The sequence below is a fragment of the Heloderma suspectum genome, chromosome 2 (genome assembly GCF_057233095.1).
Source record: "Heloderma suspectum isolate Gila_16-S chromosome 2, 16-S_ref, whole genome shotgun sequence".
Taxonomy (NCBI): domain Eukaryota; kingdom Metazoa; phylum Chordata; class Lepidosauria; order Squamata; family Helodermatidae; genus Heloderma; species Heloderma suspectum.
Window position 1 is genome coordinate 217,110,001 of NC_139459.1, and position 22,998 is coordinate 217,132,998.

Consider the following 22,998-nt stretch of genomic DNA (forward strand, 5'->3'; position numbering starts at 1 on the left):
GCTCCCTGCTTGTCTACCACCATTAGATGGAAAACTGACAACTCATATGTAGGTCACAGTCCCCTGCAAGGCACCAAAAATGGAAGTAGGGAGCTCACAGGCTATGGTGCATTAAATATGGAACCTGGCTTTAGACTCAATGGGCCCTTTGCCCAGGGAGTAAAGCATTCCCTCTGGGTGTACAATGCAAATCCATCTCTCTAGGCAAATGAGGCAGCAAAGAAAAGAAGAGAGGGCTCTGGCCAATTTAAAGGTACCTTTGTGAGTTAGCTGGTTGGGCAGTGACCTGGCAGTCAGGTAGGCATTTGCATGTTTCCATAGTCTCATGGAAGCAACTCTCTTTAATCTAATCATTGGAGGAAGCACATATGCAACCATCCAGGCTGCTCCTATACTCCTGTATTCCACACAGCTTTTCATGCCTGTGGCCCTGCTGCTTCTTCCAGAACAAAATGGATTCTTTCATTTCTCTTGGGCCAAAGAGCCTTTCTACGCAAAGCTTTTAGAGTGTGCTCGTGATTGCTCACTCACGATAGTTTACAGGTCCTTCACATTACAGGTCCTTCCTTCATCCTCCAGAGCCTCTCCTGTGCTTTGCAACCATTATTGCGGGTTTTTTCCCCCCCTAATAAGGGAAGTCTGGTATTATTTAGAAATGGTGGAATGAGAGTCTCATGTAGTTGCACAATTCTGCTATACCACATCGCCATCTGGTGGTTGTATAATGAAATACATAGAAAGGCAGAGAAAGAAAACCCCTGGAAAAAAGCTTGTGTAAAGGAGCTGAGCTTAATCCTGCAAAGAACCCAGAAGCAGAAACCTTAGTAAAGATGCAGGATAAAAGCCTCATGTAGAAATGCCCAAAGTATCAGCTTAACATAAAAAAATTCAAAACAAAATGTCATGTGTACAGAGAACCAGCATGTCTGAACTCTTCTGTAACATGTAATTCACTAAGATCCCTCTTCCATAGCCAAATCTGTCCTCTAGTAGGTCTTCAGGCTTCGCACCCTTTAGTTCCCCTGTGTCAATGTGGGTGGAATTTCTTCCACTGCTATATTTTTCCGCATTTTTTTCCATTTGTAGAAATACATTTCTATTTTATTTTAAAAACTGCATTGGCTTATTTATAGTGCCATTGATGTACATGATGCTTTATGAAGAACAGGTCTGCCAGGTCCCTGTTCCAGTGGGCTTACAATCTGCAAATTAACACAAAGGAAAAAAAAGGAAGGAGTGGGAAATAGAGGCAGGGGAAGGATATGTGATTATTCCAGTAGGGTATTGAATCTAGGAGGCTGTTCCAAAAGGCATTCAATCCCAGACAGACAAGGCATATGAAATGGGTACAGTATCAGGCAAAAGTAATACCAAAGCTGTAATTAATGTATTCCAGGTGACTACCCACAGGAAGCACATATATTTATGTTCACAGCTTTTCAGGCATGTATGTGATTATGTTAACAGTTTTCAGTGCCTTCATCCCACCGCCCCCTGTAAAGTTGAAATTAACATTGTGCTGAATTTTTTAATCTATTTTCTACCATTCGTTGGGGGAGGGGTGAAAAGAAATAGCACCCCAAAATTGTGGGAAGGGGTGAGAATTTTGGAGACATTTCTCAGCGTGCAAGGTCTTCAGTGCCTACCTTACTGTAAGGAGGTAGCTGAGGGGTGCGGGTGGTCTGTGCTCTTTTTTTTTCACCATTTTTATCCCATTCCGCCCTTGCAGCCTCTTTGGCGGCTTGGGCTTTTTGAACAGCCCCCTAGAGGGCTTAGCCAGGACTTCCGCCCATGGGCCTTTCCAGTGCGGCTGCCTGCTGAGGGCCTGAAAGCTGAGTGAGGAGTGGTTGTTGGTGCTGTTGAAAGCACCTTTGACAACAACAACAACAACAACAACAACCCAAAATGCCTCACTCAGCTTGCAGGCCCTCAGAAGGCAGCCGCCCTGGAAAGGCCCAAGGAAGGAAGTCCCGGCTAAGCCCTCTACGGGGCTGTTCAAAAAGCTCAAGCAGCTGGAGATAAACAGAACAGGATAAAAGAACGGGACAAAAATGGTAAAATAAAGAGCGTACACACCTGTCAGCCATCTCCTTACAGTAAGGTAAGCACTAAAGCCCTGGATCTTGAGAAATGTCTTTGAAATTCTCAACATGCCTGCGAAGGAGGCAGAAAAACAACTGCCTCCTTCACATGGAAACAAAGGGGTTGCAAAAGGGAGCTGGGTTTTCAGCACAGCATTAAGTGAGGTAAGGGAAATGGATGCTGTTGGGTTTGAATTTGTTTACAGGGCAATCCTAAGGTGGTGTCTGACTTTCTCCTAAGATGGAGAAAATCTGAGGCAGAGGATCCACCACGTCCTAAGCACAACTGGCTCGCTGCAGCCAGGGCAGAAGTGGAAGGGCATTTGCCTTTTTCTTCTCCGTGGCTTCTATCCCTTTGACTCCACCGGAGAGTAAACTGACTATGCCAGCTCCAGGCCTAGATAGGGGGTGGGGAACCTATTTTAGTCCGAAGGCCACATTCAGTTTCAGAGGAGCTCTCAGGGTTCGCATTCTGGTGGTGGGTGGGGCGTATTTTAGCCTAAAGCTCTTGCTGCCGGTAACTAAGCCTTGAGAGGGGAATTTCAACCTTTTAGAATGGGGAAAAAACTGCGCAGAAGCCAGGAAGCCACCAAATGATTGGTGGTTGGGGGGAAAGGCTGTGGCCATCTGGGGAACCCTGGAAGGCTGGATTGGGACCCCAGGCCTGCAGTTCTGCACCCTTGGTTTAGAGGAATGTCACTAAAGTCTAAGGTTGTGGTCATATACACACAAACTTGGGAGTTAGACCTACTGAACACAATAAGGGAATTCATTCTGAGCAAATATACATCAGAGAGGGCTGCGTGGCTGACCATTTCTCTGGCATCACATTTCTTGAAGATTCCATAATATCACATCAATTCAACCTGTTGATCCAGAGGCTTCATTGTAGCCACTGTCTCCCCCCCCCCCATAGATTTTCTTTAAATCTATTTCTTTCTTTAAATCTTTTCTTTAAATTTCTTTAAATCAAAGGCTTGAATGTGAACAAAGGCTTTGCCCTCTCATTCTTTGGTTTGCATTCATGCAAATAAACAGAAAAGAGCTTCTAAATTACTACATTGGCATTTTAGTCATACATCCCTCCCATCACGTAACTAGAAACTGCACAGCTTTGCATTGTCCTACCATCCAAAATGTGGGGGTTATCTGGGAATTAAGAAGCATTGTGCCATTATCTGTGCAAGAAAAGTTGTTGGCCTTTAGGAATTTGGAAAACCAGAAGAGCAAATAGTCATTAAACAAGTGGGCAGAATAACTGCAGATGCAGGCGCCGTGAATACTGAATGCAGGAGCTTCCACTCCAGACACACTCCCAAACAAGGGCACTGCACACCAGTGATCCTGAAACATGTCTATATGCTGAACATTTCAGGGGAAAGGAAAGAGGTGCAATCTCAAGGGTTCGGTTCAAATTGCGTGCAAGAATTAGATGCGTCACAGTCATCAACAACATTGCAATTAGAAGAATAATGCAACCAATATTTTTTTCAGTTGTGTAGCACTCAACGTCCCCTAAAGAGCTATAATTAGGCAGCAGATGGCGCAGTGGCTGAAAGAGAGAGAGAAAGGGAAGATGCCGGAGGTTTCTGCTAATGCTTGGCTGGTTAGGTAAAAAGAGAAGGAATTGGGCTGTTGAACGTGTATAAACTCAGGAAGAAGAATTTGTAGGGCATACCACAGGTTTAAAACTCCTGGTTGATTCCGCTAGACTGAAGTTTGATTTGCTGCCTGAGACAGACCAGCAATGGGGTGTTTGTGTGGTCTCCTCCTGAAACTCATGGTGCATAGTACCCAAGGGCAGTCAAATTATTTGGGAACCTGATGCAGAAACTCCCACAAGTGCTTCTCCTCCACCCTGGTGTGTGACCCCCTACTTCTAAAACTAAAATGTGACTGATACAGCCCCCTTTCACATGTTCAACTGTATGGGGGATGAGACTGCACCCACTGGGGGCTGTTAGTCCCACAGCTGTGCACACAAAGCCTACGCCTGCACAGTTATGGGCCTAGGCTTTTCCACACAATGCAAGGGCAGAGTGGGGCTGGACATGACACAGTGGTCATGAGCAGGCACAGTCTAACTCTGCTCTCCATGTGTGTGTACTTGGATACATGAAAGGAGCTACTGGTTTCCAGAGCTCGGGTGCTGAACCTCTTTCAGCTCAAGGGCTGAATTCAGTTTCGGAGTTGGTCTTGGGCGCTGCATTTCCGTGGTGGGTAGGGCCAAAGACAAAAGAGGTGGGTCAAAAATACCAACACGTTTTGACTTAAAGCTCTTCCTGCCGATAATGAAGCCTTACGAGAGACATTTCAATCTTTTAGAATGGGAAAAAACCCACACAATCTACCAGATTGGGCCAGATTCAGACCACAAGCCTGAGGTTCAACACCCTTGTTCTAGAGTGTGACACACACATTCAGTTCTAGGGACTATCTACTTGACAGTAATGGTTAATGAAACTAAACGGCACCCCTTAACTAAGCATAAGCATTGAAGACAGTTTACCCCCCCCACACACACACACACATGCATGGTTCCTTCTGTATTTAGTAGCATTCCTGTCTTATCTCCTTTCTTTTCTTGACAATAAGAAAAATGTTTAATATAATCTTACCCTCTAGATGGCAGCAACGTAACCTACATTCTTACAGGGAAGTAGATATTTTTAGATAGATTGCAACGTTTTGACCCACTACTGGCTAATGAAATGGAGGGCAACGATCGGGTGGGAAGGTCCCACATGACCAGCCCTGCTCGTGCGGTTACAGCATTCACACATATATCACAGCCACGTGACTGAGGGATAGTACCACTGTGCAATGGCTTGTATGCCCTTGATTTATGTCTGAAGGTGCCCGCAGGCCATGGCTGAGAATTTACCCCAGGCTGCCTCATGCCATAGAGAATCTCTGTCCTCCTGCTGCTCCCTCCTTCTTTCAAGGCAGAAGCTCCATTCATGTGACCACCAGCACTCAGGTGGCCTCACCCTGCCCCTGCGTTCAGTTGTCTGTGTGGACATATGCCACATTTATACAAACTCGATGCTTGCTGGCTCTGTGAGCACAGTCAGGAACAGTTTGTACACATGTAAGGTCTATTCATACAACCACTAATGTTCAGTGAGCAGACCTAGGTCAGAGAGCAGGATCGCAATCCCACCCCCTTGATCCATGTCGATTCGGTGTACACTGTTGGTTGCGTACTAGAGTCTCAAAGGAGGCTAAACAGGAAGGGATGCTCTCCTTTGCTAATCAACTGAGATTTTCTCAAGTCTAATGGACAAAGCATTAGACTTGTATATATTTGGAAAGCGGGTCAGGAAGAAGAGGTGAGAAAAGATTACTGTTTTGAGGCTGTTAGACTGCCAGAGCTGGCACCTCTGCATGTTGCTAGAGGAGTTGCCATCTAGGTTGTGGATCACCAAAAGGTCAGGTCTTGGAGATCATGTAGGCCAACTTTCTCTAACCTGGTGCCCTCCAGATGTGTTGGACTACCACTCCTAGCACCCCCAGCCAGGGGATGGCTGGGGGAACTAGGCATTGTAGTCGAACACATCTGGAGGGCACCAGATTGGAGATGGCTGATGTAGTCAAATGAGAGGCATTTTGAAATAAACACTACAGCAAACCAATCATCCTGACGCGAGTATGTTTCTAGCTTCTGTGCTTCTAAAGGAAGACTTGAAATACAAAGGGCAAAGTCAGCCCAATATTGGACCAGGATTATGCTGTTCGTATATACCGGCCCTATGACAATCATGGGAAGGAACTAATTTTCCTTGACTCTGCCTGGTCCATACAACTAATGGGAAAATAGAATCATCCCCAGATTGGGTCCTCGTTGTTGCTTGGTTTTTATTCAGTTGAAGCATCTGTCAAGAGAAGGCTGGTAAGTGAAGAGCACAGTATTTAGGACTCATGCCTTTTGAGCCCCTTGGGGTTACATAAAAGAATCATAGAATCATAGAATAGTAGGGTTGGAAGGGGCCTACAAGGCCACCGAGTCCAACCCCCTGCTCAATGCAGGAATCCAAGTCAGAGCATCCTTGACAAATGGCTGTCCAGCCTCGTCTTGAAGGCCTCCAGTGTGGGAGAGCCCACCACCTCCCCAGGTAATTGGTTCCATTGTCGTATTGCTCTGACAGTCAGGAAGTTTTTCCTGACGTTCAGCCGGAATCTGGCTTCCTGTAACTTGAGCCCATTATTCCGTGTCCTGCACTCTGGGATGATCAAGAAGAGATCCTGGCCTTCTTCTCTGTGACAACCTTTCAAGTACTTGAAGAGTGCTATCATATCTCCCCTCAGTCTTCTCTTCTCAAGGCTAAACATGCCCAGTTCTTTCAGTCTCTCTTCATAGGGCTTTGTTTCCAGTCCCCTGATCATCTTTGTTGCCCTCCTCTGAACCCTCTCCAGTTTGTCTGCATCCTTCTTAAAGTGTGGTGCCCAGAACTGGACACAGTACTCCAGATGAGGCCTAACCAGTGCTGAGTAAAGGGGAACTAGTACTTCCCGGGATTTGGAAGCGATGCTTCTATGAATGCAGCCCAAAATAGCATTTGCCTTTTTTGCAGCCACATCACCTTGTTGGCTCATATTCAGCTTGTGATCGGCAACAATTCCAAGATCCTTCTCGCTTGTAGTGTGGTTGAGCCATGTATCCCCTATCTTGTAACTGTGCATTTGGTTTCTTTTTCCTAGGTGCAGAACTTGGCATTTGTTCCTATTAAATGTCATTCTGTTGTTTTCTGCCCAGCGCTCCAGTCTATCCAGATCACTTTGAATTTTGTTTCTGTCTTCCAAAGTATTAGCTATCCCTCCCAATTTTGTGTCATCTGCAAATTTGATCAGCATTCCCTGCACCTCCTCCTCCAAGTCATTAATAAAAATGGTGAAGAGCACTGGGCCCAGGACTGAGCCCTGAGGTACCCCACTCGTTACCTCTCCCCAGTTTGAGAAGGTCCCATTGATAAGCACTCTTTGAGTCCGATTCTGTAGCCAACTGTGGATCCACCGGATCGTTGTTTCATCTAGCCCACTTTGAGCTAGTTTGCTCATCAGGATATCATGGGGCACTTTGTCGAAAGCGTTGCTGAAGTCGAGGTATATGATGCCTACAGCATTCCCACGGTCTACAAGGGAGGTTACTCGATCAAAAAATGAGATCAGATTTGTCTGGCAGGACTTGTTTTTGACAAATCCATGTTGGCTTCGAGTAATCACGGCATTGTTGTCAAGGTGCTTCCAGATGGATTGCTTTATGATCTGCTCCAGAATTTTCCCAGGGATTGATGTCAGACTGACTGGTCTGTAGTTCCCAGGTTCCTCCTTTTTACCCTTTTTGAAGATAGGGACAACGTTAGCCCTCCTCCAGTCATCTGGCACTTCCCCCGTCCTCCATGATTTCTCAAAGAGAATAGACAGTGGTTCTGAGAGTTCTTCTGCCAGTTCCTTTATGACTCTAGGATGCAGTTCATCTGGCCCTGGAGATTTGAACTCATTCAAAGTAATGAAGTGTTCCTTGACCATATGCTTGTCGATCTCAAGCTGCAATCCTGCCCCTTCAGCCTGTACTTCGCCTTTGCCAGGGGGCTCATAGACCCTCTTTTGGGAGAAGACTGAGCCAAAGTAGGAATTGAGCACCTCTGCCTTTTCTTTGTCATCTGTTATCGTTTTGCCTTATTTAATAGCTGAACCACCATTTCTTTCCTCTGCCTTTTACTATGCACGTAGCTGAAGAAAGCCTTTTTGTTGTTTTTAACATCCCTTGCTAACCTCAGCTCATTTTCAGCTTTAGCCTTCCTGACGCCATCCCTGCAATTCTGTGCTATCTGCCTGTACTCTTCCTTTGTTACTTTGTTATTGTAAGGATATTGTAAATATCCTTACAATATTTATGGGTTCTGTCACTTTCCATATGATAACTTGCACGTTCTGGATTAGATACAGATGTAGGCACATGCAACTGGACTGGGGAAAGCAGACTTCCCCACTCCTCCTTCTCTGTCATCACAGGCTCACTAGTAGCCGACAGCTTTCATGCTGCCTTTTGAGCCTGTGACAGTGCAGGAAACATCCTGTTCTGACTAAAGCCCATGGCTCTCACAGGTTCAAAGTTCTTGTGAAAGAGATTGCTTCTCCTGTTAAAAATTACAGGAGAGCTGTGGGAGGTGCTTTCCTGTGGGTTCATCTCACAGTACTACTGTGATGTTTAACGACCCACAACCAAATGTCTGGGGGATAATTGTGTGGGTCTTCCCCATGGAATTAGCACAGTCCCTCCAGACAGGGTACCGGTTCTGGGAGAAAAATTATGCAGTTGGTCCTGCTATAAAAGAAAGAGAAGGGGGAAAATAATGCAAGGATACTAGGCATGAAAGCCCTGCTGAACAGGATTTGATTTTCAGGGGTAATGGGGAGGACCTGCAAAAAATAAATATTTAATTAAGGTTGCAGGGGACTCTTGCTGAATTGGACTTACTTCTAAATAAACATTATAGAAGGATTTTGGCCATGTGGAAGGGCATTGCTGGATAATACAGCACTATTTTAGGTGGTGTGTGGAACTACAATTTAAAATAGTCATCCAGCTAACTGAAGAAAAGCAACACCCAAGCTGCGCTAAATGGCTCTAGTATTGGAGCAAATTAAGTCACTGTATAACTGAAAAGATGGACAGAGCATGAAACTAATCCACATTAACAGTGCAGTCCTATACATGCCTACTCAGAAGTAAGCCCCATTAGGATCAATGGCAGTTATTCCCAGATGAGTGTAGGATTGCAGCCTAACTAATGTTGAAGGATGTATACTCAAGCACAGAGGGTTGCTCTTATCCATGCTAGTGATTCTGAGAAAAAACACCCCAGAATGACATTTATTTTGGATGAATCTAGAATACGAGAGTGTGTTTGAATCCCCCTGGAGAGTTGGACATTGCAGCTGTACTGCAGCATTCCTTGAGAAACAAAATTCAGTCTATTAGGGATTGTGTGAATATCTGTGATTTTCTCCTCCCAAAGCAAAAACACACAAACCCCAAGCGCATTAACTCTTGCAGGTAGTTGTCTGGAACAGGCAGCAGGTTTGAGAATGCTATTTTTGGATCCATAAAACAACAACACTTACGAGGATGTCTGTACTGTCTGTGGTGAAGATGGCTATGATTTTGACCCTGTTTGATGGCTATGATTTTGACCCTGTTTGAAGGCTCACAAATGAGACCAAGGTGAGCTGGGTCCTGGTTGCATCCCGCAGGCAAACAGATCTCCTCAACTTGACCTTCAAGTGTCCCCACCACAGGGGCCAGTTACTAGGGATGTACGAATCCCTTACCTGGCTCCGCGCCGGGAAATCCGCGGTGGGGGGGAGGTGCTCCGTCCCTCACCCTGGAATCCTCAACGGGGGGGGAGGCGCTCCGTCCCTCCCCCTGGAATCCTGCCTGGCTGGCTCCACTCCCCGGCCAAGCCGCAGAGCCGCTGGCCGGCTCCGGCCGCCCGCAGCCGGACATCCGGCCATTGGGCAGCCCTGCAGGGACGCAAATGGCAGCTGTCGTAGCCGCCGCCATTTGCGTCCCTGTATTGAGCCATGATAGGCTACGTAAATATTTACGTAGCCTATCATGGCAGGGGGAAAAACCCCAGCTTACGCAAATGGTGGTAGCCGCCACAATTTGCGTACGCTGGGTCACCCCCCCGCCATGATAGGCTATGTAAATTTTTACGTAGCCTATCACGGCCTCCGCAGTTAGCCATGATAGGCTACGTAAGTATTTACATAGCCTATCACGGCTATGAAGAGGAGGAAGCGAATGGCGGCCGCAGGACGGCCGCCATTCGCAAAGCAGCGTGGACGGGAGCAGGTAAGTGCTCCGTTTCACGGGACTTTCATGGGGTGGGGGCGGCGGGGACTTCATCCCGCACGCCTTTCGTGGGTTGGGGGGCAGGGGCTTCGTTCCGCGATGGATTTCAGGGGCCGAATGCACTGGCATTCGGCCTCACCGAGATCCGTCGCAGAATTCTCTGACATCCCTACCAGCTACTTACCTTAGCACACAGGAAGGTGGCAGCAGAGATGGGCACTCCAAAGACCATGGTGTAGGGATGTTGGAGAATTCTGCCACGGACTCCAATGAGGCTGGATTCTTTAGAATCCGCCCCCCCACGGAGTCCGTGGCGGAACAGGGCAACCCCCCCTGCAACCCCGCAGAATCCCCCCGGGATGGATCCTACCTGGTGGTGGCAGCGGCGGTGGCTCCGGGTCATCTTCTGGGAGCTGCTGGGCTGTGGCCACAAATGGTGGCTACTACGCTGGCTGCCATTTGCGTCCCTGCCAAGCTGTGATAGGCTACGTAAGTATCTACGTAGCCTATCACAGCAAAAGGCAGGGATGCAAATGGCAGCCGCTACGCCATTTGCGTCCCTGCCTTTTGCCATGATAGGCTACGTAGATACTTACGTAGCCTATCACGGCTTGTCAGGGACGCAAATGGTGTAGCAGCCGCCATTTACGTCCCTGCGGAGGCCATGATAGGCTACGTAAATATATACGTAAATATATACGTAGCCTATCACAGCCGCCGCAGGGACGCAAATGGCGGCCGCTATGGCAGCCCCCATATGCGGCCGGCGCAGCCCAGCAGTGGACGGCCCCGGCCAGCGGCTCCGTGGAGTCACTGCAGAGTGGATCCAGCCAGGATTCCGGGGGGAGGGACGGATCACCTCCCCCCACTGCGGATGCCCATCAGCGGAGCAAGGTAAGGGATTCGTACATCCCTGCCGTGGTGAAGCCTCATGTCCTGCAACGGATGGGAGTGGGACTTCCAAGGCTGAGGATTGGAAGGCCTTCCCCCTGGCAGAAATGACACAAATAGTATCATTTCCCATCAGGTAGTCCCAATTCTATCCCAGGTGCGGAAAGATGCTCAGCTGAGGCCTCCAGAACACCTGCACGTGTCTGTGCTACTGCTGCCAACTACTTGTGGCCCAAAATTAATTACTCAAATTAGGGTGGGTGTCAGTGGGTGTTTTGAGTGCCTGCAAGCCTTTCACAAGCACTCATATCAAAAAGGGTGAGTGGCATCAGATGATGATGTGTGCACCAATGGGCAGCAATTATTCAGATCTGCATTACAAAAATTGTGAATCTGCTTCAGCTGTTGTGGATAAGTGTTCTTGCAATTCAGCATGCAGGAAGGCAGAAATATCCTTTTCTACATGAGACATGTATTGTGCGCTTGCCATTCCTTACTCATAGTTGTCTATGGGTTCTTTAGATGACGTGACCCTCCAGTTTTGCTTCTGTTTTTAAAGAGCACTTTTGCCGGGGGGGGGGGGTTAGACTGGGGGAAATGGAGGAATATTTGTGAAAGCAAAAGAAAACTTCTTTTCCTACTTGTGTAATTGCATTATCCTGCTATAGCACAGTGCCACCTAGAGGTTATGTAGCAGGAAAGGAAAAGCGTTTTGTGTAGAGGTTGGATCTCAATTCTGCGACAAAACCTAAAGTAGATACAGCAAATTAACAGCCTTGTGTGGAAAAACTCTTAGGGTGCTTCCAGATGAGGTGTTTATTGTACAGTTGCCTTGCCTCATTCACATATGGAGAGGTCCAAATTATATCTTCTCCCACTTGAAACTGTCCCATCCCCCATTCCACCCCTTCTTCTTTTTCTTAAAAAAAAAAAAAATCTGTTAAGGAGGAAAAGAGTATACCAGCACAATGTGTAATGACTGATAAAGCTAGGAGCTCTCCAGCTGGAAGCACCTATAGAAACAGATTTCACACAACCCTGTACTCTATAAGCAAAATTTTGAATAAAGCAGTTATAGTTATTATCTGCCGCAGTCGATTAATTAGACACCAGACAGAGATTCCCTGGGAGTTCCTATGCATCATGGGAATTCCTTTGGGTTGGGTGCACATAAACCTTTCAGTAATTAAAACTGGTGATTCAGCTCTTGAACCTCACCACCCTAGTTTCCATAGATTGCTGCAGAGTATTTGTAGATTGACACAGATCATATCTATATATGATAACAGACTAATGGATACTGTTTGCATACATAGATCAGTTCACTAGGAATAAAAGACTCAGGGTACGTGTCTTTTCTTTTCAAAAGCTTTTAATAGTACACATTTGTTTTTGTCATTTGTAAAGATTTACACTCGTTTAAAAAACATTTTAATCCGATATTCCCCATGAATTCCACCTTTTGTTGCCCTGACCAAACGCCCAGTTTTCGGTCTCTATACCTGATACAGTATAACAATATATTAGCTATTAAATACAAAGTTCTAAAATAGTTACTAGGTTGTTAATGGACATTGGTACTGTGGCTACTCTAGTTTTTCGTGTGAAAGATTCTACGTGGGTTAGTATAGTCAACGGGGCACAGAAAGGGAAACTGAGGCATACTTTACAAATGTAAACCCCCTTTTCTTGTCCAAAACCAAACGTCCTGTTGAGTGCAATCTACAGAAGCCAAAAACATTGTTTCTCTTCTTCCCTCTTTCAAATTATCTACAGTTTAAATAACCTGTAATCTATCTAAAATTTATAGAAATACTATGTGCAATGTTTGCAAGTATGGAATTTACATTGTCTTTTTTTCTCAGACATGGTAGCAAATCTTTACCCTCATAATATACACTGGCAAAAGCAGAATATTCTCTTCCTACCAGTATACAGTAAATCCACAATATTAAAGTGCTGGTGTGCTTTTAAAACAAACTGGATAGTACTTGTCATTGGGGTTTACCAGGGGAAATAAGCTTTAGATTAATACATTTTTAAAAAGTAACTTAGAACAGTAGCATCATAGAACAAGAGAGATCCAGTTCTAAACACACTCAGATGCAGAGAAGCCCCTCTGAAATCACTAAGGAATCATTATACACATAAATGTTGAATTCATAGTCCTCCCACCCGACCCGCTCAGCTCATAATGATTGCAACTATCATGTGACAGCCTGGCCACTTGAAGCATCTATTACTTGTCAGTAGGGCTGTCAACTGATTCTGGATGTTTATCTGATTAATCGTGGACCTTTAAATTAATTAAGCAATTATCAAGAGGGTAAATGTGCTTAAAATGAGTGTATTACCAAAACCATTGATATTTTTCCCCTTCCAGTACAAATTTATGAAATGAAACATCTGTCTGTGAGTTGCACATAAGCTGACCTATATTTCTACTCTGTCATTCAACTGGCATTCTGTAAGTAAGCTTTCTAATACACTAGTTTGTTAACATTTGTAGAGTTCACAGAAGCTTGAGTCAGGCCACCTGTATGGCCTACATAGTGGATCCAGTTTAGAATGTGTGTTTATCTACCCCAGTGTTAATTTAGTCTGTGTGTGCTAAATTAGGGGTGGGCTATCCAGATAGATATCCAGATGCTTGGGACTTCAACTCCCAGAAGACCTTTCTAGCATGGCCAAGTGTCAGAAATGCTGGGAACTGAAGTCCAAAAATTTGGAAACCTACTTTCTGCCCATACCTGCACTAAATATGTGATTGAAGCTGCCCAACCCAATCCTAATCATATATATTTGGAAGTCTCATTGAATTTGGTGGTACTGCTTAAGACTGTAGCCTGTTTATTAAGCACATTGATAAAATGACTGAAGCTTATAGCCCCACTTGTCAGCTATCACAGATACTTTTATTGCCTATAAACTATACCAATCAGTGGGGAAGAGCCTTGCACATAGCTAAATTAATTACATTGGATACATATCTAATTTAATTTCAGAGCTAAATTCATTCCATAGGTGCAAAAAAAACCCAACCCCCCTAACAGATCTGAGCCACACTCCACAGGGAAAATCTCTTGCAGAACACCCATTGAAACAGGTTGTGCAAGAGCATGGCATCTGTGGATTGGATCTATGATGAACTGGTCATGTGACTAGCGCTAGCCTCTTTGAAATGTGTTTAGAACTGGGTGCTAAATTAAGTTCTCAACTCTTTTACGGATTAACCTTGGTGTTGGGAGAAACAGGTGAACACCCCCACCCCCCAATCCAAAACAGACCAGATCTGGCCTCAAAATTCTCATATTAAAATATGAGATCTCAGTCCTCTTCTGTTTCCAAGATGCTTGGCAGAGTTAACAGTTGTGCTAGAGATTTCTACAAAAATATAAAAAATATCAACATAACCATTCTACAGAATTTGTGTATATCTCTTTAGAATCTTTTTGATTTTTTTTAAAAAGTCAAATTTTATTTTACAAAAGCCCATCCCAAAGGTATTCAAAATTCCGTGAAGATTATTGCACACGCTGTAGTACTGTAATTAGATTTTCAAAAGGGCAACTAGAAAATATTTGTATCACAAAGTAGTTTACATGCATTTTTTCCTGAATGCATTAGCTTACAGTAAGTTTTGTATTGATCGCGCTTTATTGACTATGTTTCTATGAAGCAAACCCTTTGCTTTATTGATATTCACACAATGCTTCTGAGTGGGAAAATCCCCAAGCACTGAAAACAGAACATCTATAAATGCTTTTTTAGGCTACTTGTTACAGTTTTTGCAATTTCACTGTAGGTTACATTTTGCACTACTATTTTCTCCTAAAATATTGTACATTGCATCACCCAGAAGTTAAAGTCCATATGTGTAGACTTTCTGGATTTGAGTGTAGCCAGATCAATACTGTACAATTTAACAATTGATGAAATTGTGTACCACTTGATTATCAGAAAGCCTTATGCAGATGTTTAAGGCTATGCATGGTGAGAGGAATAAGATTACACTTACTTGCGCATCTCACACCAGTGGTCTGTGCATTAGTTTGTCACATTAACATTGTGGCCCTTGTATGTAGAGCCCAATATTTGTAGATCCAACCATGCAATCGGTACACTCTGGTTTTTCGGAATACAGACTGTGAAGTTGTGATCTATGGCTTGGATCTAGCATCTTGTAAGAATACTGCTGGCAGAACAGGACTTCTGTTATGTATGTTCCATGTTAAGCCTCTGGGGGGCTTCTGTTGTTCCAGTGTATAACACAGATATAACTTCCATGTCCTCTCCTCCCCCGTGCAGCCCCCTGTGTGCCCTCTAAGTCTGCTCCGGCAGGTAAGGGACCTTCTGAAGCGATTGGGAGGTTGCATGGGGAGCTGCAGGGGGAGGAGAGGACACAGACATTCCATTCTGCCAGCAGTATCCCTTCACTGGTAGAACATCAATGCTGGATCCAACCTAAAATGTGTTGGACTTTATGTGTATAAGCCCCTATGCAAACACAATTGATGAATGTGCAGACACCAAGAGCGGGATGGCATGTGTAGGGAAGGGTGGCAGAGCAAGGGAACATGATCCTGGTATCTTCACCATGCATAGCCTTGGATATCTGCAGAGGGCTTTAGTGTACTGTGGTGGTAGGGGTAGGGGAGCGTAAAGCCATTTGGAGTTCAAAAGCAAAGGATTGAGAACATTTCAGTCTTACTGTGCTATTATTATTATTATTATTCACAACAACAACAATAATATCTCCTTATATATAACCAGAAAGAATTACAACAAAAGAATGGTTTGTAAGAATTGCACTAACTAGATTTGTTCTAACATGTTCAGTAGGTCTAAAAGTGACTACTTCCAGTTGATGAATTTGCTGAATTAATAATTTTGTATTTCATTTCAAACTAGATGGGCAGGAATAACAAAAGCTTTGGATACTCAGAATATTACACAAGCAGGCATGATACTGGAATAAGACTCAATTTGGCATACAGAGCTACCATAGGAGACATAGTGTTCAGATTTATATAACCACATTCCCCTAACTCTGAGTGATGTATATAATCACCTGTTGGCAAGACTGACATGCAATGTGGTTTTAAGAAAGGGTCCAATATGAGCTTGTCTATCTGATGATAATCATGTAGGTGGCAACTCTGTATCTTAGCATTTCAAAATCTTGAGTTTCAAAATATGAATGGGCTTTCCTCTAGTAAGTCTTTAAATTTCATTCCAGGTTTAGCTTGAAAGTTTCACCATATGTGGACTATATGAGTGCATGACCTAGAATTTTTTTTAGCCTTAATTGGGTTAACAGCATATATCCAGACTGCAGTCCTAAACACATTTACATAGAGGTGGGTTAAGCTGAAACTGATGGAATTATTCTACCAAAAATGCAGACTATGTTCTTAAAAGCAAGATCAGCCTACTTAGGACAGGAAGTCATTTTCTAGAGGGGGACAACCTGATCTGTAGAAAGGAGCAATACCACCACAACAGTACCATGCATGCTTGGACACTGCATGAGCAGACTGTGTCTGCTGGACACAGGCCTCTGGATCTGCAGGATACACATGCACCTTATTTGTCCAGGGAGTGATACTCTCTTCATCGACAGAGGTAATTTGAAGGGGTGTGCCAAATGAGTAGGGAGGAGCCAGCCTTATGCTCCATCTCATGATCACTTTGTCTAGGTAGATCGGTGCAAGAAGCTGGTGGTGGTTGTGGTGATGGTAGTAGGATATTAGAAGAGTGCTAAGCTGTAGTAGGAAATCCTTCCTCTTTCCTCAAACTATTGGTGCTGTTTTAATAAGCCAAAGCAGTTTGGAGCATGAGTCAGTATGGCATAGTAGCTACAGTGTTAAACTGGGGCATGCAAAGTCCAGGTTCTTTTGGGAAGTTCACTGGGTAGCCTGAGACAAATTATATCTCTCAGCTTCACCTATCTAATGGGGTTGTTGGGAGGACAGAATGGCACCCTGAGTTCCTCAGAGGAAGGGCAGGATGCAAAACTAAGAAGTAGGGACTTAGCACGTAGTGCCATCTTCTGTACTGGGCCAGGGAGTAAGCAAGGAAGATAAAGCTGTAAAGGCACAATCCACAAAGCACTGTGAACTGTGTTGTGCAAACTCCATTGGCTTCATTGTGGCATCTGTGGAGGTCAGAGGTTTATTTTCAATGCTTAATTTCTTGGAAAAGAGATGCTGTGGCTCGAGTCTGTCTAGAAAAAACACCTTTTGATCTGGAGGTCCTTGCCCTGATGTGGGATTCTGTCTGCTTATTTAGTGGTGAAAAAATGTGCTTAGAGGCATTTTAATTTATTCTTTCTGTAGATATTCCAGGGCTAAGCCCTGGCACTGAAAACAGATGCCAGAGCTGAGCCCTGGCACAATGTAAGCTCTGTTCACACCACTGAAATGAATAGAGGATAGTCATTTGGCTTGGTGGCTTGTACCCTTGGGTGGAAGCTGTTTCCACTGAAGGCAACAGTGGTAAATAAAGGTTTACAAGAGATAACATGTCAGTGGAATCCATCTCAGTATATATAAATGTATTACGCTCTCTACAGCCCACATGATTGCAATTTGATAAATAAAACATGCAGACTTCACTGGAAGAAACAGGGGACTGGACACATTCATTTCTAAGATTGTTGATTATATGGGGATTTTTTTCTTAAAAAAATGTCTATTGTAATTTAGACACTATAACAAAATGGTCTCTCTCGTAAGGCAGGCAAGAATGGCAAGAGATTTTGCAAATCAGCACCAGCTGAAGTGAAACAAAATTTGCCTCTAGCTTAGCCAACGCCAGGCCTGGTTTGGGCTGGTATTATGCCACGTGCATTGAAAATGCACATTAGATGAAAAGCAGCCCGGGGCTGATCCCATGTTCGACGAATCGGGGACTGATATAATTTAAAGGCACCCCAAGATGATCCTCCTATTATTGCGGGGTGTGTAGCTTTTTCCTGAACACCTTAAATAGACCATAATATAGGGTACTGATGCTTTCAGTCACTGCACCTGGAATGGAGCAATTGAAATATACAGTTCTCAGCAGCATCGCTACCTGCATTGGTCCTACTCTTGTGCCTTTATAAGCAGTCTGATAATTAGCAGCTAACTTTTACTGACTTATAACGAGTCAGACGATTGGTCCATCTAGCCCAGCATTGTTGTCACCGACGGGCAGCAGCTGTCCAGGGGTTTCAGGCAGGGGTCTTTCCTAGCCCTACCTGGAGATGCCAGGGATTGAACCTGGGACCTTCTGCATGAAAAACAGGTGCTCCGCCACTGAGCTATGGTAGGCAGGAAAGTGGTAGGAAAAGCTTCAACTATTACATTTATAGCAACCTTGATTTTCAGCCACATGAATCATTAATAACTATAGTTATGATCCTCAGCCTCTTTCTTCGAAGCACATTCCACTGAAGTAAATGGGATTTACATCTTAGTATATGTGTTTAGGATTGCAGTGTAAAAGTGCAAGAATTTAGTCATGTTCTTAACTACTAAATGGCCACCACCACTAGAGAGAGTGATTCTCAGGGGAGTTAAGGTGTGTTCAAATGATATTCTGCTGAGCCAGGGGTGAACTGGACAAGGGTAAATGCAAATGATAGCCATGCAAATGATAATTTGCTGTTTGTGGAAGTTTGGGATGAACCCAGCTGAAGTAATTCTGTGAAATGTCTGACTCCACAGAAAATAATGGCAAAACTGCCACTAGCTGATGTCACCGGCAGGCAGGATAGTACTCACTCTCCTGGGACACATGGGAGATGGGGTTTGCAAATTTAGACTGGTTTTGTAAGCAGCTGCTGTCACTACTGTGTTCTCCTTTTCCACTAAAAGTGGAAGACAGATGAGAGTAGGCAAAGCACATATGACTGGTATTTTGGGGTACCAGATACAGACAGAGCCCTGCAGCATCACAACCTTTTCTCCTCCCCCAGGTCACACTCAACATATGCAGGAAGGACAATGGAAGGGGAGAGGGGCCCTGATCCTAGATATTCATGCTTCGCAAGATTGTAGGGATCACTACAGGAAGCAACAGCCAAGACCTGGCACAGAAGACATGTTTTGTGTATTGCCAAGAGACAGCTGAATTCTCTATATAACAGACATATTCGCAAGTCTATCTGGTTACCCCATATGTTCTTCAGTTTGTGCACTTGCTTTTGCTCTACATCATAATAAAATTCAATTTGGACATTATTTTATTATTAAAAATACCATTACAGTTGTAAAAAATATCCAAATGGCTATTTTCTACAGAAAATAGTTGATGGGTTGGTGAGTGAAATACATTATCATTGCAAATATTCTAATTTCTGGTTGACCATGGGACACATTTTCTCAGTAATGCACTAATGGCTACATCTTGTGCTTTGCAAAAAAAAGAAGAAAGAAAGAAAGAAAAAAGGAGGATTAAATATGTATTTGTAAAGGTTAAAATATCCATTAAAAAACTCCCAACATAATCTCAGGAATATTCTGAGATACATAAAACAGAAGAAAATAAACCAGGTCTTTAAGCCACAAAATGTACTACATCCTGCAATACTAGGGTCAATTAATTTAATAAAATAGAATATACATATAGACTCTGAACAATGTATTGCTTTTACCCAAGCAGAACTTATGCTTAAGTAAGCGTGATATAGCTTAACCACTCTTAAACCAGCTAGCTCTTTAGACGTTCTTTGGATTTTTAAAAAATCAGTGCCATTTTAGAATAGAGAGGTTTAATTTATTACATGAGGGAGAAAAGAAACATTTGGCACCAACAACAGAAAATAATGAACTCAAGGGTCCATGTCTGTTTGATCAAAGGAAAAACTAGGGAGCGTCAACAAGTCTTTCTTTGGGGCTGGAGTTACTGACATACTGTCTGGAAGGGCCGAGTCCCCTGCATCCACTGAATCCTTAGAATCCCAAGATGGCGCACGTCTCCTCAAGCAGACGTCTCCCCTGGGAGGCGATGCAGTGCACGGTCCTCTCAGTAACAATCTCTGTTCATCGGGTGGGTCTATTGATATACATGGGGGGCTCAGTTTTTTCTTCGGTCGTGTTCCTTGCAAGCCTTCCATTTCACTTAAGACCTGACTTATGAAGCCAGAAGAACTAGATGTGGAATGATGCTGAGGGCTGTTTTCCATGGAACAAATTTCTATGGAATGTCTCCTTTGATCATCTAACCAAGAGGATGGTTTTTTAAGAAGACCCTGCGTATCTACGCTGTAGCATTTCTTCAGGTCCTTCAAGGTAGCATTGCCACTGTTGCCTATGTTTCTCTTAGGGGTCTCAGGCTGAACCACTGAAGAGGCACTCATGGCTGAACAAGTTCCTGAAGTAAAAGAGCTGTTTATTTCTGATACTTCCTGGTCCATCGGGTCTACAGGTAGTTCTTGAAGGGAGTCTGTACAGGCACACAGATCTGGAACATGCTTGGAAATGTTATACTGATTGCGGGAATGTTGTTGAGTATGAACACTCGATCGCCCCCAGCTGGTTGACTCTTTTGCTTCTGAGGGCATCAGAGTGATAGACAGATCCTCAGTGGATGGAGCTGACAAATTTGGATCAGAGAGTTCACTCACCTCAGCGTGGATGTTCTCTCTGCTTTCTAGGCTATGGGTGTCTGAGGAGTCATTTCGTATTGCCATCTGTATTGACGTGTCAAGGAATTGGAGGGGAACAGGGCAACAGACACATAGGAAAACAGTTAGTACAGGCAAGGTGCAATTAATAAGAGGCAGTCAACTAAGCCCCCTCTTCAGTGCTCCCCCTGCTTCAGTCACATGGCCTCTGTCACCTGGTCTACTGTGCACATGAAGTCCAGGTTGTACATTTACCTCTCCAGTTATGCACTACTGCATTCCTATTACTCACAGGTGCAAACTATAGTCTTTTACATATCACCATGCAAATGTCAGTCTGGGAAGAGCACTGCAAAATTTGAGGAACAAATATAGCTGTCTATAGCTAGAATATGGGCATTAGACAAGTATGGCCCGTCATCACCAAGTAAAAGATATTTATCATTTCAGTGTTTCTTTCTCAACTCAGAATTTGTGGTATGAAGGTATGAAAAAACAACATGTTCCCATGGTATTGTGGGATTAATTGACAAAACCGGCATTTTGTGAGCTTATTTCTGGGTTGAAATCATTCTTAGGTTAAATTCCCTTCCCCTTTCACTTGCACAAATATGACTTACAGTTGTGATAGAGCTGGCTTCACATTAGTCTACTGGGGCCCTTTGGATCAGACCCAATATATCTTATTCTGGAGAAAGCATTTTGAGGACAATTGATTTCAAATAGAAACTGAGTACCAATTTTATCCTTCAAAGTCTTTTAGGCAGCACTGACGTTCAATAAGTCGTGCAGTCCAATGCTCACTATACTCTGCTTTCATAAAGCTTGCCTGCTGCACCAGATCCTGCCCTGCCCTTATTGCTTATTCAAGTCATATAATCAGTCCTATGAAAGCCCTTATATGGCAGGCTGCTCTCCAGCCTGTGACATGAAAGACTAGGAGGGTGGTTCCCCTCCTCCTAAAAAAGCCACATTTTTAGAAATTAAAACTTTTACATTTTTTTTTTTTAACAAACCAAGAGATAAAGGTTTGGCTCAGACATGCAGACAGAACAGCGCGAACATGTTTTTACAAGGTTATGAAACCAAATGTGCTGCATAACTAAGTTTGCTTGTTGCAGTGTCCCTTTCATGTCAACTGGATCTGCTGTTGTGGGGGGTTATCTACATGTATTATATCTTTATGAAAGTGGGGCTTTGGTACAAAAACACAGAGGGGTTGCCAGCATATATAGAAGCAAATGTTTTGTTTCCTTTAATGTAAGTAATGGGTTGGTTCCAGTTGTAGTCATACTTAAGAGTAGACTCATTGTAATGAATGGGAGTTAATCATGACTAACTTAAGGCCCAGTAATTTCAATGGGTCTACTCTAGGTATAACTACATCAGGAACCAACACAATGTTTAAAATCACCAATTTGTCTCTAGAAGAGAATGGGAAACAGAGTTGTCTTCTAGGTCAGAGGAAGCTGGCAGGCAGGTAAAGATGTTTGGAGTTGGGTTATGAATCGTTGGTCTTCCTGTGGTGTTTATAACTGAGCTTCTAATGGAGCATTGGGGACCTGTGGCTTGCCAGATCTGTTGAACTACAACTCCCATTATCCCTCACCATTGCCCAGGCTGGTTGATGCTGATGGGAATTGGAGTTCAACAACATCTGAAGGGCCACAGGCTCCCCATGCCTATTCTAATGGGTCCCACTGGAAAAAACAGACAAAGTCTCAAGATATGTGTATATATATATATATATATATATATATATATTCATTCTCTTCCTCGAAGTATGAGTGTATATATAACGTCTTGAGACTTTGTCTCTTTTTTCAATCAGGTTATTTTGGATGTTCTCCAGTTTTTTCTGACACCCCCCCCCATCTTTATTTTAATAGGAGCCTAGATAGTTTCTCACTGATAGGAAGATTAGGTTATCTCCCCACATGATGCATTAATTCAGGGGTGCCCCCCCCCAATCAATGGTGGTTTGCTGTTGGCATGTGGCAGCAAACTGCTCCATAGCACTATGGAATGCTGCAAGGCTTAAATTTAGTTTGCAAACAAGCTAAATGTGACCGTTTTAGCACTCCATGATGCTAAAACCGGCATTTTTCCACCACTGTCGAATTCAGTAGCGTGGTAGGGGAAGCAAGGGCTGCACGTGGCCCATAGGCCACATGTTACTCACCCTTGGCATAAATAAATAAAAGAAAAATAAATTTCAGGGTTCCTGAGAGCTGTGAGAGAAGAAAATTCAATTACTACAGGTTCTGATCTCATGTCACTGTGTAGGAAAGATATATAGAAAGCATGATGATAGTGACGAGGAAAGCAATTGTATGTACAGTTCTGTATTTTAATATGCAGAATATCTGATAACACGAATTATTTCTTTTTGTTATACTTTCAGACATCTTTAGTAGTTGCTAGTAAGAATTTAATTTTAAAAATTGATTGAATTGTTTTTTTTTTTAAAGGCTTGATTTCACCCCCAGAAAAACATCAACTTGCGTTGATCCCCATTGGATATTTTAATAGCTGTAGAATGGAGTGTTTTA

At 43.7% G+C, this 22,998-nt stretch overlaps 1 protein-coding gene across 1 annotated transcript in view; it reads right to left on the reverse strand.

Annotated features, from left to right (window-relative positions):
• Positions 1-19,048: 19,048 nt before the first annotated feature.
• Positions 19,049-22,998, reverse strand: part of CACNA1G (calcium voltage-gated channel subunit alpha1 G) — a 241,986-nt gene continuing 238,036 nt past the window's right edge. The window contains exon 36 of the mRNA XM_084837951.1: positions 19,049-20,512. Within this exon, the coding sequence (XP_084694077.1) occupies positions 19,652-20,512 (861 nt within the window). The 3' untranslated portion in view covers positions 19,049-19,651. The remainder of the gene's footprint in view (positions 20,513-22,998) is intronic.